The sequence below is a fragment of the Pseudopipra pipra genome, chromosome 4, assembly GCF_036250125.1.
Source record: "Pseudopipra pipra isolate bDixPip1 chromosome 4, bDixPip1.hap1, whole genome shotgun sequence".
NCBI classification, from domain to species: domain Eukaryota; kingdom Metazoa; phylum Chordata; class Aves; order Passeriformes; family Pipridae; genus Pseudopipra; species Pseudopipra pipra.
In genome coordinates this window covers 66,530,191-66,548,656 of record NC_087552.1, presented here as the reverse complement: position 1 = coordinate 66,548,656, position 18,466 = coordinate 66,530,191, and the positions used below count along the sequence as shown (strand labels likewise).

The 18,466-nt window shown below is 42.1% G+C and overlaps 1 protein-coding gene across 1 annotated transcript in view; it reads left to right on the top strand.

The window, feature by feature from the left end:
- Nucleotides 1–11,655: 11,655 nt before the first annotated feature.
- MSANTD1 (Myb/SANT DNA binding domain containing 1) overlaps nucleotides 11,656–18,466 on the top strand; it is a 37,468-nt gene continuing 30,657 nt past the window's right edge. Inside the window, 3 exon segments of the mRNA XM_064653359.1 lie at nucleotides 11,656–16,054; nucleotides 16,056–16,132; nucleotides 16,135–16,236. Of these exon segments, the coding sequence (XP_064509429.1) occupies nucleotides 15,972–16,054; nucleotides 16,056–16,132; nucleotides 16,135–16,236 (262 nt within the window). The 5' untranslated portion in view covers nucleotides 11,656–15,971.

Below are 18,466 nucleotides of genomic sequence, written 5' to 3'. Positions count from 1 at the left end.
GTTCTGCCCCAGTGTTGCACTAATGCAATTGTTTGATGGGGCCTGGGAACAGTAAACTTTCTTCTGTTATAACGTGTAGATTCTCCTGTCCATCTCCCACAGCCTGCAGGACATATGTAAAACTTCTGGAAAAGAAGTATGCAAGCAAAGAAAATTTATGAGGTAGCTCAGAGCCATAATGAAAAGCGCTTTGAAAAGTGCTCCTAAGTTTGTGCAAAGGCAGGACGCAAAGATGCCAAGAGGAGGAATTAAAATGCAATGAGTGAAGTTAGTGGACAAGAGAAGTGCAGGGAGATGCAAAGCACTGTGCTGAGATACAAGTGGTGACTTGGAGAATGATACTGTACAGGTATGACCAGTGCAAAGCAGCAAAACCCATCAGTGAAGTGCAGAGCAGCACCGCGTGCTCAGGGAAAGCAGCACTGCTGCCATCAACAGTGAGACAGTGATGAACATGTGGAGATACAGAGAATTCCTCCATCTGATGTGAGAGAAGAGAAACTTGCAGGAAGCCAAGCCAAGTGAAAATCAAATGACAGCATGGTGATTGTGGTAAGGACAAAATAAATGGCATACTGGGTGTTTTGGAAATCCAGCATGCTGGGATTGCAGGTCATGCACAAAATACAGGATTGCTTAATGAAAATCAAAGTAGAAACCTACCCTCATTAAACTGTGGCCAAATTGTTTTAAAAAATACAGCAAACAAAATGGATCCAAATAATTCATAGAACAATGAAAACAGGATCATGGATTCACTAGTTTCTTTAGTCACCTCCCACAGGATGTGATAGCTGTACTTGATTACCAAAAAATAAATGCAGAGAGAAAGAAGCAGCCCAGGAAAAATGAGATACAGCCACTGCCTTCAGAGGGCAAAGAGGTGAAGGCAGCAGCAGAGAATGGAGTTTTATGCAAGTTCTCCAGGGAACAGCAGGGCTTTCCCATGAAAAGCCTTCTTGACCTGAGGCCAAAGGCTTCAACACAAAGAAGAGACTTCTGCTCCTGATACTACCTTTTTTTCTCTCTTTTCTCCCCTGAAGAAAAAGAGGACTGATGAGTGATCTAGGATTAAAGGTGCAGTGTTGCAATTTTGGGGCATTATGTCAGTTGTGAGAGATCAGACTGCGAATTAGGGGGGAAAAGTAAATTGAGAGGCATTACTAGAAACCCCATTATTAGAAAATCCAGCAATAATCTTTGATAAACCCAAGAATATTTGCCAAGCAAAGGCAATTCCCCAGTGCATAGGAAAGCTTAAGAGACAGCAGGCAGTGCTCTGAGCATGATAAAAATTTAAAACCATTACAAGAGAGAGACCTGGGGTAGTATGTCCTGCAGAGCTAAAACGCTACTCCCTGGGGATCTGCAATGCAAGCCAAGCAGCAGTCTAGTTCTGGGGGAGAAAAAGAGGTAAAAGCTGCAACAGATTGTGTCATTTTGCTGCAGGTGTACAGCGTGGGCCAGGAGAGGAGGGCTGGCATGGAGGGCTCCTTGGCAGGGGGAGCTGATGCTGCTGCAGCAGGAGATCATCAGCCTGAAAGGAAAATTGGGCTCGTGTGGAGCTGGATGCTTTGCAAGCCAGTGTGAAGTTTGCAATACTGAAAGGGATTCACAGTCAGGAGAAGGTAAATAGATGAAATTCAGGTTTAGAGCTGCACATTTATCCCTGCAGAGGGAAGATGGGAACAAGCACACATAATAAATGGGGCAAGTTACCGTTTGTAGCTTATGCTTGCTAGGATGTTAAAAGATTATGTCACCCTCCTGAATCCAGGGGAGAAAAATTGATTGCTGTGTTTGGGATGTCTGAGGAGCAAGGAGATTGCTCAGCAAGTATTCAGAGAACTCAGTTTTTAGCTATAATTTCCCCAGAGGCTGCAAAATCTGGTGAGAAGACTCTCTGCTCTGGGAATTGCTGTGCTCAGAGCTGAGTGAGCATGTCCTGAGCAGAATGGAGCAAGTACGGCACTTCAGTCTGTGGTCCAAGCCAAAAGAATTTCTCATAATATGTATCTTTCTCTAAAAATGCTTCACTACCATTGGATTATCACTATAGGCATCCCTAAATTATATATATATATATATATATATATACACACTACCACTGGCTCTTGCCTATATGTGCATTGGCTAAAATGCCATGCCAGTATATGCATATGAACCAGTGATAGTTTTAGCCCAACATCTTTGATTCCCCCCCCCCCCCAAAATACACATGGTACAATGAAGTGTCAGCACAACATGTTAAAGGTGCTCACCAAAATACCTGTCTGTGAGACAGGTGGGATAGAGAAACTGGCATGCTGGGCTATGTCGAGAATTGCTTCTCTGGTTTAACTTGTGCTGTGGCCAACTGCAGAGCTCTGCTGTCCAAGGACATCTGCTGGGCATGAGGTGTTAGTCCTGATAAGGAGCTTGAGAAACTGAAGATGAGTTTGAGAAAAGTGCAGAAACCAAAGGCAATCTGGTGAAAGCTGAGTTTTTCAGGGACCTTTTGTCTCATAGAAAAATGTGACCCTTGTGTTCCGTGATAGATGGACTATGTTTGATGAGCCAATATGCAGTGGTGGATAAAATGGCTTGAGTTGCCCTCAGGAGGGATGAAGGCATCCTTAGCAACATGGGTGGGTGCCTTCTGATCCTGGCTTTAGGGCTGTAGCTGGCTTTGGGATCAGGGTACATTTGGTAGGTTTGCCCAGTTGCAGCCCTGAAAGGACAGGCACACACAGGACTGTGACACTGCTATCAGTGAAGGCACTATTGCTGTTGCAAAGCAAGCTAAGCATCAATATGCTTAAGCAGAGAAGAATGCTTGAGCATGGCCTGCTGAGAAAAGGATCAGCCTTAGCTAAACTGACCTTTTAATGGTCAGTTTACAGGTACATACTTTTTATTATCAGCTCAGGCACTGGAATTACTGGCCAGCACTCCTTGGAGATAGCATATCCTATGGATGATGCTGTGTCTGATACCAGCATCCCAGCCTTCCACTCCAGGCATAGGGATGGTCACAAAGGGAGTATAGACACAGATGTGTCTATGGCCAAATCCAACCTCTGCCCACCTGTTCCTATGGCTCTACCTGCTTGCTGTCAGCAATATAAACCCTGGACACACCTTGAGCCTTGTCCCAGTTTGCTTCTGCAGCTCTGGGAAGGTGGCTTCTGCAAAGTCTTTGAAATGGGAAAAATCTACCAGAAGCACTAAGCAATGAGGGGTGGAGGGAATATGCCCTGAGAAGGAGAGGACAGCAGCTGTCTGTCACTGCTCTGCTGTGCTGGCTGGAGTGTGTGTAGGACCTGCACCAGGTGGAGAGCAGTTTGTTTGGACTGTCTAGAGGTACCTAGAGGTACCTATCTATACCCTTAGTTCCCTATTAGTAAATCTTCCCTGAAACATTAAATACGAGTTACTTGCATTTAAATCTCTTCTGTTACTTTTATTTATCCTGGTTTGAGTTGCCAAGCAGCTTATTACATTTGTCCTAAACCCAGAGCAGCTGTGCAAGTTTCTGAGCGAGGGGATCCCCAGCCCATGCGTCCAGCCCCCTGAGGGATCACAGGCACCAGCTGTAGGTGAGTTTGGATTTTGTGAAATGTCTTTGGCAAACCCACCATCATGTCCTGGTCACCAGTGGACTGGTGTCTGCCGAGCCCGGGCATGTGGCTTGTGGCTGGGATGATCTCCAGTGAGCTGCAGGGTGGTCAAGCCCAGAGCTACATCACTTTGGTGTTGGGGGAATTTTGCCTCTAGCTTCAGTCAGCATTTACAAGTCCTGTTAAACCTGAATAACCACAATCCAGGACTCTTGCTTCAGAAACTCTAGTGAAGTAAATTTGTCTCTGCAGAATACTGCTTATGCACCAGGATTTTTTTTTCCTTTAAGAAATAGATGGAATTCTGGATTGTAGTTGCCAGTGTTGGTGTCTACTCTTATTTTTTTTGTACTTTCATATGCTTTCCACTGCAGTTACTGAAAACCTTGTGTGAAGGGGGTATTTACACCTATTCATTCCCAGGACTGTGGCAGGAAGGTTTCAGTGCACAAAGTTCCCCACCCCCTCACATGCCGTCAGCCAGCGACTGCCAGGTCACATCTGCATTAAAAGTCACATTTGTTTTAAGTTAAACTTTGAAATCTTTAGTTAAGCTAAAGTTAAACTTTGAAATCTGTTTAATTACACTGGTGTAAACCCGTTTGTGGATGCTCCTCTGTGCTTTAATTGAAATCTCCATTGCATTGGTTTTTCTTTTGGAAAGCTGAATCTGTTTAAGAGCATCCACATGGATTTGCAATTGGTTTCAATAAATAGAATTAAAACCACATTTTGCTTAAATTGCTGCAAGTTTTAATGCAAACAGGGCCTTGGTGAAATTCTAAATCCCCCTAATTCTTCTGGAGCATTTCTCTCCCCTGTGACACTGAATGTTTTCATGTGTTTTCATGTGCACTGCAAACCAGTGTGCAGGTTCTCCAGTATCCAACCTTTCCTGAAACAAGCAACCTACTTTGAGTTTAGCAGCCTCTCCCCTGCCCCTGACTGGCTCTTGCGCTTCCAATCAGGCACAGAGGAAACATTTAAACAGGCAGCCCCTCTCCTTTGCCTCCCTGGCTCTGCTCAGAGCAGGAATCAGCCATGCAACTCAGCCCAGGTAAGGCCACACTTCACATCCCCGTTGCGGCCATCGTACATTTAAAAGGTTTTTCCCCTCGAAGTGCTCCGATTTACTCTTTACCCCCTCACCGCACAAAGAGGGGGAGAGAGTAAACCCCTCCCGTGCCCCGGGAAGGCAAAGTCGTGGTGAGAGCAATTGCACACAGCTGTGGCTTTGCCCTGGTACAGCTGACACCAGCAGCTTTCCCGGCCGAGAGCTGAGGGCTGGAATGGGAGAGGCTGGGGGTGGGATAGGAAAGCTGTCAGGGGCTGTTGGATCAGCCCAGGTCCGTGTCCCACTTCTGCACAAGACTGGTGAGGATATTTTGGGCGTGTGGCAGCCCCCCACTCATCTTCTGGTGCAATTGGATGCTGTTTTCTCCAGGCAGTGGATAATGCAGCATCAGGGTTGCCACCGATGAACTGATCCACTGCAGAAAATCCAGGCGGGCATGCACCTCCTAAAAACCTCCTCTCTACCTTTTTCAGAGACTTTTAGATTACTCTGATGCTTGAGTGTAATCTTCTGGCTGTTCTCTGTACCCATGAATTACTCAACATGGCATGCTGGATCCTTAGCTGCAGGACAGTTTTTCCAGTTGTTTGTTTTGAAAGCTCTTAAGAGCAATATACTATCAGCTGAGGTTTCTAATTAACTCTGAATAGCTAGTCTGCTGCCACTCAAGTATAATTCTCATTAGCATCTCAGCTAACAAGCTTCAGTGTTTGCCCTCCTAATTAGCTTCTAGTTAGAAGTCTTTCCCTATCCTAAGATGTGCTGTTGTTAATTGCAGTTCCAATTGCTTTTACAGCAAACTCCTGAGAGACTGCTAAAGCTCTGGTTTATATAGCCTGATAGAGACCAATATCTGGGATACTTACAACTGCAGGTTCTTTTATTCTCCTGTAAGTGTGTGTCTTTATGACATCTTTATGCAGACAGGAGGGGGGATGGAGCTGCAGCTTTTAAAATGAATGAGGAAATACTTTTTTAAGCAGGTGGTAGAACTCGAAATGAGTGCTTAAAGCAAAGTACAACTTTCACAGCTAATGCTGCATAAATGGCTCTCCAGTTTTTTCCATGCAGCTGTCCATACAATGGCTAGTTTTCCATGCCCACAGGTTTCTAAGGGTTTATGAGTGCCCCACAAAATGCCCTATTGCTGCTGACTTTAAAATCACGGATAGAGAGTGTGTCAGGTTGGCTATTCCTTCTGGGCTTTGAGCTCAGGATGGTATTTCTGTGGAATGCTCTTAACAGGGTTTAATGTATGCCTGCGAGCTGAATTAACCCCTTAGTCCCCTCAGCTTGGGAGTACTTCCAGCACATGGATGTCAGTGGGCTCACACAGCTGAGCCCACGCAGAGCAGGCGAATTGGACTGAGGGGAGCAGGGTCCGGGGGCGGAAGGGCTCCCACTAGAGCAGCACGGAGCATCCAGAGGAGAAAGGTGAGTCTTACCAGTGTCACAAAGTACCTGAAGTTGTCAAGTGCTTGTCCCATGGAAGTAAAACCATTCTGTGCACTCTCAAATCACACAGTTCTCAAAGAGAGAAAAAATACTGCTCAGCTTATGGAGCTTTACTAGTGGACTTCTCACTGCAGACATGCCCAGGGCCCTCCTGTTATCACTTCCTAAACTGAAACCCACCTTTTGCTGAGGGTTCTGAAATGGGTTTAGTGTGTCAGATCCTGGGCATCCTACTGCTCTGGGTAGAGTAAGAAAAAGGCTGCACTGAAACCAAGTACTGAATTTTATTGTAGGATGCCTGAATCTTTCTGCCTTGGTAACTTCTTGCTTCTCGTTTTCTAAATTGAGGGGTAAAGTCTTGATGATGCCAAGATAAACAAAGTTAGAAGATAAAGATGAGTCTTTTTTATTTTTCTTGGGGCAATGACTATAATCCTGTGATGCTTTATCATGCTGCAGGTAAAGGCTCTGGTTCTAGAGGACCTTTGCACCCAAGCAGAGTCCCCCTAAAGCAACATGTTGGTGTAAGGATGTGCCCCATTAATCCAATTGCAGTATCAGGCTTTTAGAAAGAGAGAAATTCTGGTAATGAATACACTTCTGGGTCATAACCCATTAAAAATTGAATTTAAATATGGCCTACTCATACTAATAGCAATAGATTTAATTAGTCAGAGATCTTTCAAATCTGCTTTAGAAAGATGTGTAAGAGCCAAAGTGGACCTAAGGTAACCAGGCAAGTTCAAAAGGTGGGAATATGTTTACAAAATGTTGCATATATGTCTGGTACTGTTCATGTCAGGTCTAATATTCTGGTCACAAATTACTAATTATCATTTTTTTAGCTGTAAAATATTTATAATTTAGAATACAGTCCATGATGAGAAGCTGATTTTCTTGATTTGATTGCTTATATCTAATTAATGTGTTGGAAAATGGGAGTAATGATGGTGAGCAAATCTCAGTGTTTGAATCTATTTTAGTTACATATCAAAACGGCATATTTAAATGAACTGCTTAACCTCTTCTATCTACAAAACTGGATTCCAAATCACAAATATGTCATTTACTCTGCTGTACTTTGGTTCCAGATGGCAGCATAAAGTGAAGCACGTGATATGATTAAACTTTTTTAGAAGCTTTAAAGTAAAACTTGAGTTCGGGTTTAGAGAAAGAAAAAAAAAATATTTCCAATGAGGGATCTGGAGAGAAAGTGTTAAATACAGCTTAAGACAGGGTAGCAGAAAGAAAAATTCAGAACAAAGGGTTCTGTTGGTAAAGCAGAGATGCTACCAACATGTTAGTGTGAGCCGTCAGACAGCAAGGCAGGTGTTAACTATTTATGTAATTCCTTCTTCGCATAATGTTCACTTTGTGAAGACTTAAGTGCTCTTACTGTCTGAGGGGGAAACCACGAAAGACCACCAGAGCCTGGGCTGTAACAACTACTGCCTTTGCAAATTGCTGAACAGATAAAGCCACGTATGGAGAGTGTCTCATGATCTCTGTCCTCTTTACCATGGTCTGCCCTAAGTATTTTTCTCAGCAAACCAGTTTGTGCAGTGCTGGCTTATTGCCAAATTTATCACATAAAGTATTTTTCTTGATGTGATTATAAGCTAAATTGGTGTCATGATCTTTTTTCTTAAGGCAAGCAATAAATTAAATTGTGGGATAGAAAAATGGTGCTAAAGTACCATTTATGCTGACAGCGTAGAAAGAATAATCTTGAAACAACTCCTAAACATACTGATTGAGTAGGTTCCTCTAACTCAGTCAGGTAGAATCTTGATTCCATTTGGTTCAGTAAATGTTCATGAGTTTTTCTGAGTCTGAAAATGGAGAGGATCTTATAACCCTAATTCTTCCTTCTAACAAGGCTGTGATCCAGGCCATTTCTTACAGCAGAACAGCCTTTCTGCATAGATTGTTAGAGAGGGCATCCTCTTAATTATTTATACTACACATACCAGGTGTGCTGATTATGAAATTTCCCTTGAGGCTTCAGAAGGAAATGAAATCCTAATAAATGCATGAGATAGTGGAACAATGCTAGAATCTCCTGGATGAAAATCAGTCATCCGTGTCAGTGATCCTCCTTTACAGTGGTTTTTAGAAAACATTACAGAAGCTAATCTTCTTAGACTTGTCATCCAAACTATCCTGGAGGTGTGAAGAAACTGCCCTTCCAGGGAACTTCAGTGCTTTTGTAGGAAACAAAGAAAAATAAGGCTAGAGGAATACATTTCTTATCTCGAGGAGGCGTGGAGGTGGGAGTGTTGGTATTGATGTTTACTGTGTTTGCAATTAGTATTACAAACAAAAAAAAATTAGAAACATGGTCATGAAACCCTCTGGAAAATTCTCTTTATCAAAATGCTGACTGGGGAAATCTGAGAACTCTGTTTTAGAAATATGGGAAATAGGAACTGCTCTTGTCTTGGCAAATGGAGCAATTTCGTTCGGAGGAGAGACTGGTATTTGTTTGAAATGCTCGTGATCCAGAGAGTGTGCAGTGAAGTGCAAGGGAAGAAAGGGCCTTTCCCTGCAGAAGTCAATGGAGAAATACCAAAGATGCTGAACATAGGACCGGAAAAGGAGAAAGATCTTGATGTGAGAGACAACAGGGAAAGCAACAAAGAGATGTGAAACAACATAATATTGTTCTATGATTCTATGATTTAATGTAACAGTGAAAAGATGACACTTTTTAAACCAGAGCAATGTGCAATGACCATGACAAACTCAGTTCTCTTGTCACTGCACAAACAAAAAAATCTCTTAAGAGGTAGATAAATATATGAATGATTCTATGAATTTTGTTGTTCAAAGTAACAGCTAAAAGAGTAAGATACTTGCAGAGAACATGCAGCTGGTGAGAAGACTATCATGAGCTCAAGGAAGCGTGTATCTCTTTTATCAAAAGGATTGAGGAGGAAGGACTCTGAAAAGCTGGTGGTGTTCAGAAGAAGAGCAGAATGATGTTAGAAGTAAAAAGACATCTTTCAGAAAGTGGAGTTGATGTCTGAACAGAAAAAATAGAAAAGAGCATACAGGCAAGTTAAATAAGGCAAGGTAAACAAGGCAGGTAAAATCAATTCTGAGGGGCAACTTGCTAAACTCGCAGAAACAATGACAAAACCACTTCAAACACAGGAAGGGTAGGAAGCCTGTCCATCAGCAGCTTGATAGGCAATTGCAGTGTAATAAGAACACTCAAAGTACACAGGGTTTTTACAGCAAGGCTAAATAAATCTTTGCTTTGCTGTTCATCATAAAGGATCTCAGGGAGCCCTCTCTTCTGGATAATTTTGGTATCTGAAAGCATCTGAAATTGTGTTTTAAACTGAAGTGCCAGCAGAACAGGTTTAGAACAATTGGGTAAAATGCGTAATACTATTGATAAAAATAGGTGGTAGCCATGGTAGCCACCCAAGAGTCCCAAATGTAGAGTTCTTGAATTAATGGTTTCCTTTGATATGGATTAAATAATTGATGTGACAATTGAAGGTGGCAAATGTAATGAATGTTTAAAGGGCTGTGTACACTGGTAAATCGAGCCTTCCTTGGTCAAATTTATGGAAACTAAAATGAAGACTTGTAAATATGATATGTTGGGTAAATGTCAAAATTAATTTTGTAGAAGGAAGCTGTCATAAATCTGTGTACTTTGAAGCCTAGTAGCCCTTGGGCAGAGATGATTCAGTTGATAAGGTATATCTGGACTTCCAGGGTCCCTTACCAATAGTCAACAAACTCCCTAAATAGTTCAGAAATAAAAGGGAGTGTCTTCCTGTAGTTTTGAACTGGTTATAGTTCTAATTAGTTAAAGGTAATAAAACAGAGGCTAGAGATTGAGTCATCCTTTTTCCAATTGCAGGAAGTCACCAGGCTGCAAGAATCTCTGTTGGTATCTCTACTGTTTTAGGGGAAAAAAAGAGAGTGGACGAACTTATCATAAGAAATTTTCAAGGTAGTTAAAACTAGAACTGACTGTGAATATTCTCCATTTTCTCACCTTATCTAGACATTTGCAAAGTAATGCATAAAGAGAAAAGAACTGTACCTATGTATGCACAGAGATGTAACCATTTGGGAAAATACCTTGGTGCCATTGTGAGTAACTCTTGGAAAATATCAGCTCAATCCTTAGTAGTGATCAAGAAGATAAATAGGATGAAAAAGACTTAGAAGAAAGCTTAAAATAAAAAAGAAGGTTTGAGGTTTGTGTGTAAATCCACAATGTGCCCAAGTGTGATAACTGTGTCCTGAATACTGTAGGAGTAGAAATAGTACACAGAAAAGCTGCAAGAATGCTCATAGGTACAGAAGGGTTTCTGTGCCAAGAGATTTAAACATAGGCTTGGGAAGGACCCCTGGGGTTGCCATGTCCAGACCTCCACTACTGTTGGCACCACAGCACACAGCTTTTTTCTCAAATGCTGCCAGTGAATTCTCTGGTCTCTGCTTTGAATGCATTAAGCTTTTTCAGCTCTGCCTACATGTCAGTAGACAGCCGTCCTACTCTTGTTACACCACCTATTGTGTCTTCTCCCCCTTGTTCAGCAGTGTCATTCATCCTGAAAACTGAGCTAGATTCTAAAACTATTTTTTTTATTCATTTTTTGGGTCACATCTGAATTACCTGTCATATCCACCTGAAAAGCTGCCCAATTTTCCCTTCCCTGTCTCTTTTATGTTTGTGAAAATCCTTTTTCATATTTTTTTTGACATCAGGGAAGGGAAATTTTTGAGGGTTTTGGCATCTGTGGGACATATGGGGAGAGGTAAGCATGTAAAGTGTCTGATGTCTCTGCTGTTTCCCATAGTCCTCATTAGAGGGAGGAAGGTACACAGCAATTTTTTGCTTGTACTGTTCAGAGAGATGAGATAATCATTGGGAGAGAGGAGTTCATGATTAAGTTCTGTTGCAGAATAACTAGGCTGAAAAAAATCCCTCATATAGCTATTAATTAAAGGGGCTCTTTGCTTTTCTTATATTAGTTTTCTTTACAGAATAACTTTATTTGAGAAACCATTCCATACCAAAGAGCCCCCTTTTTTCCATAGTAAGAGTCAAGTCTGTGCAACAATGACTCAGTCATAACAAGGCTACTACCTCATTGTAGCTAGATATAATTTTAATTGAGGATGTCTATTTTAAATGGGCCAAAATCTTTTATGTAATCTAAGAAGGGAAAAAAATAATTCTTCATTTACATTGCTTGATGCGCTTTATTTGCTTGCTTTCAAAGTTCTTCAAATGCATCACAAAGCAGTGGTGGATGCCTTCAGTGATCCACTTAACCATTTTACATCTGTACTACTATAATACACACATCCCAGACACGGTTCTCTCACTGGAACTGGGAGGGCTCTGGCCAGTCTCTGACTGTGAGACTAGGAAAATGTCAGAAGAGAAGAGGTGAGGTACTGCCCTGGTCCATGGGAAAGACATTTGCAATTCTGGTGCTGCTTCTTGTTTGAAGCATGCAGGTTTATTAGCACCAGGCCCAGAAAAGGCATCCATTTGGATCAAATCCAATGACATTTGGAATTTGATGCATTTGTTTCAGAGGCTGGACCACTCTCCTGATGAACCTCTTTTTGTCTAGGGACATAGCTTAAATCTGACTAGAAGCTCTTTTTTACCATTAATTGGGAGTTTCTGCTTCTTAGGGCTATTGAGCTCTGCACCAACATCCAGTCTCTAGCTTTATGTGGAGCATCTTTGGTGACTGATCTAGACAAAAGTGTGAACTGGAGGGGATATTTTTTTCAGATTTTGGCTGTATTTTGCAACCACAGAAGTGACTGTTTCATTGCTGAAGCTCTCACTGCTGAAGTGAATGTCTGTCTCACCAAGAATCTTTGCCCAAGAGATGGGGCTCAAGGGTTTGAAGATGTTGTAGGCTGGCATGAAGGCACAGACTAGTGAATGTTGTAGGAGAGCTAAACAGTACCATGAAGGTATGTAGGATTTTCTTATGTGATCTTTGCTTCCTTCATTTTTTTGGGAAAATCACAGTGGTGGGTCTGGGAAAACAAATTATGCCAAATTGAGGGGGGTTAAAGGTAGTAAAAGAGATGATTCACTACCAGGGGTGAAAAGTCTTGACTGAGATCTGAAAGAGGAGGAAGGATACAGGACAATAAGAGCTTGCTTGCCACTGAATAAGGGTGTGTGTGTGTGGTAGTACCAGCTATGGGTTTGGATGGCAGCCTATGCTGGAAGGGTGACACAGTTGGTCTCCTCCTGTGGGTGCAAAGTCATTGCTCATATGAGATTCAGAGGAAGGTGGTGGTGTGTGCAGTAGGTTTTTCTGCAGTCTGGATTCTCTTTCTTTGTGGTACAGAACATACACTGACAGTACAGCAACTAGTGTGGATATCAGCCATGCTCTGATCTGCACCTTAGTGTTCTGCGGGGGAAAAAAAATAAGCCTGAGCTCAGATGTGCCCTAAGGGGTGTGGATCCATCCTGCGAAATGAAAGTGGCCAGTCATTCTCAAACAGGCAGAGGGTACAGCTCATTCAAGCTGAGCATATTTAGAGAGGCCACAAAAGCATAGACCTGACCCTGATTTAGGGCTGGTAAGACTGTGCTCTGTATTGGCATGTGGTATATTTTAATTTTGGATATTTAATTGAATAATAGGATAGTGCAAGCAGGATTGGCCAGCATTGCTCTCCATATACCAAAAGCAATATTAGATTTGTAATACTCCCATACCATTGCAAAACCTGAAAAGAACAGCTGTAGCAAGTCAGCAGAGACACAACTGTGTTGTTTCTTCTGTAGCCATCAGATGCTTGGCTGGAAGGATGACAAGCCATGTTTGTGTCCTTATGTTCAGACTTACCAAACTGCAGGATCCTCTCTTGTTTTTCCTTAGAATAATTAAAAAAAAAAAAAAAAGAAGAAAAAGAACTCCAAGGAATTTAATCTCTGTGCAACTGTGTACTTGTTCCTAAATAAGTCTCCCAAACACTTTCTGATGCTCTAGATACAGGACATCAAATTCCAGCAGCAGGTGTGTTGAGAGCTGCGGGGGTCCAGTGAGGAGGTTGTGTTCCTCGGCAGAGATTTTTTAATTATCACCTTGTTAAGGTGAGTGGGAAATTCCGTCTAAAAAAATCATCAGTGTGGAATGATGCAGAATTTTACCTCTCGCTTTCTTATTCTGTGGGAGGAGGTTTCTAGGGGCACTTGCTGTTCACTTTTAATGCTGTTGAATAAACTAATGACTGTGTCAGTAGGATGAGTGAAATTTAAATCAAAATCTTGTGTCAGACTTTATTTCTGAAAGAGCCTGAAACAAATTCTAGAGCTCTGGCACACATCTTGCTAGATGTCTAAAATGAATTGCAAATATTTCCATTTACTCAGGCTATTCATCTGTCCCTATTTAGGGGGATACACCTTTTTTTGTCAAAAAGTGCAGCTTTTCTACCTCTTACCTCCTATTTTTATGGTTAAGTATGTTTCAGTGAGATTAAAATGTACTTATTTTCTCAAAAGACCTATTTGCCACTTCCAAAGAGTGCTACCTGCCCCTCTACTTCTTTCAAATGCATATTTGAAGAATTGGAAGAAGCAACAAATTTGAAGAAAATGAGGCTCACAGTATTTAAAAACACATGCATAGACTTGCTCTTTAATTACAGACTTTTTCCTAACAATTAAATGTAGAGCTAGCTGTTACTTTATTGAGTTGGGTTGTGATAAAAACACACTGGCTAACAGCTACTCTAAAAATTCCTTTAATAAATGCTTTTAGTTAAATTTTTGCAAGTAAACTCTTTTAGGTCGAGGATGAAGAAGGTGCAGGAAGCTAACTAGGCACACAACTGTTAGTCAAACTATAGAAACATTCTATACTCTTTTGGACTTCAGAGAGTTTTATGATCTGGAAAAGGAGTCAAGAAGCCCAGACTATTTTTAACCTCAGCTTAAACAAACACTTAAAAATGCAAGGTAAAAGCACTTTGGTGGTGATAAAAGAGATTTTAGTTTGACATTTTAACCCTAAAGTAAGGTTAGGACTTCAGATGCTGGGACCAGATGTACCTCAGGTGATTTCAAGAGGACTTGTTTGCAGGATCTGGTTCCCTCCCCAGTACTTGTCCTGGTATCTGCTCAGACTCCTGGAGACCCTTTTCCCACCCACATCCCCAGCCAGCTCTCACGCCACATCCCACAGGCGGCTCCCACACTCTGCAAGCTCCAAACCTGGCCCGGTGAGTCAAACCTGCCCCTGTTGCTGAGGTCTCAGCTCACAGCCCTGCACTTGCTGCTTAAGATACAAATGATTGGTGTGGTGGTTTTCATATAATAACTCAATGGTTTTAATACTCATCTCAGAAGTGGTCGAACTTGGGTTTGGGTCCTCCTTCTCCCAAGGGATATTCAAATCCACCTGTCCCTTCCCAGGCTGTAGGCAACCTCTCAGCCCATTCTATTGAAGTTGTGCCATGGTGCGGAGAAGGATTCGCAGAGCTGGAGAGGAGAAGCAAGTGGGAGCCTGATTGTGGCCTACCTAAAGAGAGGTGGGGAGCAGGTATCTGGCAGCATTCCTAAGGCTGATTACTATGTAATTTGCATTAAAACATCTTTGGATAAAAATCAAAACCAGCCCTGGAGGCAGAGTCCAAACCCAGTGCTTCTATCCACAGGGAGAGGTTGCAACCACCTTGTCCTGGCAGCAGGTGCTATTTTGGTGCCACCCCAAACCACACCTTCTTCCTCCAGCCACGTCTTTAAATGAAAGTTGGAGCAGCTGCTCCCTCATACTGACACCAGAGCCACGTTGAGGAGCATTAGCCGTGTTCACGACCTCCCAGTCCCAAGTGGGCTTCCTGGGCATAAGCGCTAAGAGGTTCAGCTTAGCCAAAATATTTGGATCTCAGCATGGAGGAAGAAAAACTTGAGGTACCCAATTACCTTCTTTTGGTGAAAAAATGGGTTCCTGCAGACTGTCAGGTTGGAGGAGGGGAGAAGTCATGGCTGATTTAGCTCTGTGTTTAGAGTTGGAAATTGTTTCCTGTTGTGATTCTCTTCAGGTATCCATGTGGCTTTGAGGACCTTGCCCAAAGTGAATTGAGAGTGTGTTTCATTGTGAGATGTGACTGAAGGACGTGCAAGGTTGACTTCAGCTTTGGAGTGTCCAATTCTCTTCTGAAAATTACTGCAGTTTCACAGTCATTTAGAAGCTGTAGAAATTTTTCCCCTTGCTTTTCTCTGACTTCTTCTTCTGTAAAATAGAGATAACAATACCTTCAGGACCCACCATATTTTAAAAAAGGGTTTGCAATCCTCTGAAGGACGGCGGGCTGAGCACTGAGTATTAACTTCCTGATGAAGAAGTTGGGCAGATGACAGAAAAGTCAGGAAAAATTATGCCTGCTGGTGCCCTGGGTGAGACTGGAATGTCTTTTAAAGAGACACCTTTTGCTGGCCATGGTAAGATGTGCAGATGAGGATGTGTGTCATATTCTTTATGTTTAAAATGAGCAGCTTTCAGCACATGGGAATGAGGTTATTGAAGGCCTGTGGGCTGATTCAAGTTATTTATGATGGGGCTATATAGCACGGGGAATACATTTGTCAGTGCTGTTTGAAAGGCTAGACTTTAAAAACTAAATCAAACCTAGCTCTCTAGACCTTTGCAAGATAACCCTGGCTAACCACAGCTGACCTTCCTCCTTGACTGGTACGAAATGTCTCCTCACTCCCCTCCCCACACGGTGCCTTGTTCTGCCAAACTCTCTCTCCCCAGATGCGAAGTTCTGCTCTGGGTCCGTGATCTGCTGTGAGGAGTCCTGCTTTGACTTTAAGGCTCATGGAGGATCTTCTGTTCCTAGGACAGCAGGTACTGAACTTTTTCTTCCACGCTATAAAACCCTTGAAGATACAAAGGTGCGGGTTTGTGCACTGAGACTGTGCTTTCCTTCTGCTCCGCCTCTGAAAAGTCAGGGAAGGGAATGGAGCCAAGTGGTTCAGGCTGCAATTTCTGAGTGTGGAGAAGGTGCTGTGTTGTCTTCTCTTTGGCCAGAGGAGGCCAAGTCGGTCGCTGTTTCAGTCCCTTGTAGGCAGTGATTTTACAGGTTTGTTCCTTATGGACAGAGGAGTCTGTGCTGTAACAGCTCTCTCTGTGGTGATCACTGACACGCGTTTTCATAGGATTGAATGGGTTGGTTCTTTGTCCTTGAACTCATTTGGTTCCTTCTGATGCACTGGCTCTGAGGGTGCTGTGCCACCGGACCATGTCAGAGATATTAGCCAGTAAGCTGGAGGAGTATATTTTAAAATGTGTTAACTTTTAACATTTTTTTTCCATGGTTTTGAGAGTGCAACAATTTTTCGTGTCTCACTGGGGACATGCTTTCTTGCAGCTCAGTATTGGACTTACCATCTCCTCAAGCTTTTATATGCAAAATTCTCTAATGAGAATTTTGTCCTTCCTTAAAGATGGACAAAATGATTTTTCTTTTTGGTGATCCTTATACAAAATTACAGGACACAGAAGAACAACTTGTGGCATCCAAGCGTGGTTTTGATTTTTAGCAGTCTGGGATTTGTCCTGAGAGGGTGCACAGTCTGTAAGGACAGGCAATGCTTTCTGAATTTTTGGAGAGAAAATACAATGCTTTTCCACTTTATGAGGGTTAATGTGCATGTTGAACCCTTTGTCTGGGCTCTGCAGTGAGGCCGTGACCCAATCTTCCTTCAGCAGACCCTTCCTCTCCTCTTCAAGAACTTATATTGAAATAGTTACTGTTAGAAAGCAACCAGGTAAAATAATGTGCATGTGTATTTATATAAAGTATAAGAAGTGTGTATGTGTGTATATATATGTGTCTGTGTGTATAAATAAATTAGCAACACAGATGTTGGCTCTCTGTCAAATGTAAATGAAAGCCTTATTCACAAGATTTGCTTACTGTTTTACTGTGGTTTCATACTGAATTGAGCAATTGGGAATGAAAGAGAGTTGATTTTTTACCATTTCTGAGTGCACTGCAATCATATTACGTTAATAGTCTAAACCAAAGCTAATCTTGCTTTCCCATATACTAGCATGTTGAAAGTAGTGAGAAGCATCTAAATTATCTTAAAAGTGAGAGTGATTCCAGAAACTTTGACTGATAACTCACACCACTTGTAATATTTTAAATGCTTAGATGGGAACTTGCATATGATGCCTGCCTGAAGGAGTTCTTATTTGTAAGATAAAAACAAGGGAGACAGAGTAGCATATAGCACAATAATGAGATGTATACAATACTCCTGAAATATTCCCAATAGCTGTGCTGACCAGTATTTGGAGTTCTCTTTTGCCATTACAGCAGAAGAGCCTTGAAAATGCAAATTTCTGTCAAAGCAAACACTAGTGAGAATATGTCTGATCCTGCCTTTGGGATCTTGATTTTTATTACTGAGTATAGTGTCAGGTTCTGCCATTCCAGGGGGTGTTTTCTGTTGCTTCAAAACAAAAAAGCTTTTTGGACCTATCTTTCAGCTTTCATCTCTGGTTAAATGGCTCCTTTAACCCTGCAAGGCACTGCAGAAAAACTACATTAATTTTTTCATCTGGGGGTCTGCCATGACCCCTCTTTACAGCTTTTACCCAGAGGCTGGAGGAAGCCTGGATGTCACTTGTGGTTATCTGATAGCTGTGTACAATACCCAGAGAGGTGCTTTGCGGATCAGAGGTCAGGGATGGAGCTACAGATTGGCTGATGAAAGAATTTGGCTATTGTGGAAGCAGGTTAAAGCAGGGATCAACACAAGTTAGAGTGCCTGGCTGTGGTATTCTCCAGATTTCAGGAGATAGAGAAGATCAGAGAGTTCCTTGGGAATATTTCATGTAACATCAAGCAGCTCTTGTCAGACTTGCTCCTTTGTTTTCAGAAAAGGCAGAATGATATTTTGGAAAACACTATTACCATTTTGCTGGGCTGGTTTGTACAGCCAGAAGAAATGCATAAGGGTTTGTCTTGTCCCATTTATCGAGGATATCCAAAGTTCTCATTTCTCAGATGTGTGTTGGGTTGTCCAGTCACTCCAGCTTGTGTGTTCAGTGGTCCTGCCACATCAGCACTTCACTGAAGTTTTCTTTAATGTATTCACAAAAAGTGATAAAACACTGCATAAGAGGCCTCATGGAATGATTAGTTTAATCTTCAATTAGTTCCTGCTGAGACTTGATGAGAAATCATTTGACAAGGTGGGCATGAGCTTTAGTATAATCTGCCTGTCCAGTTACCATGAAGCACAGTGTGCAGAGAGGAAAGAGGCTGCAAATGGAGAAAACCATGATGCCAGCATTGAATA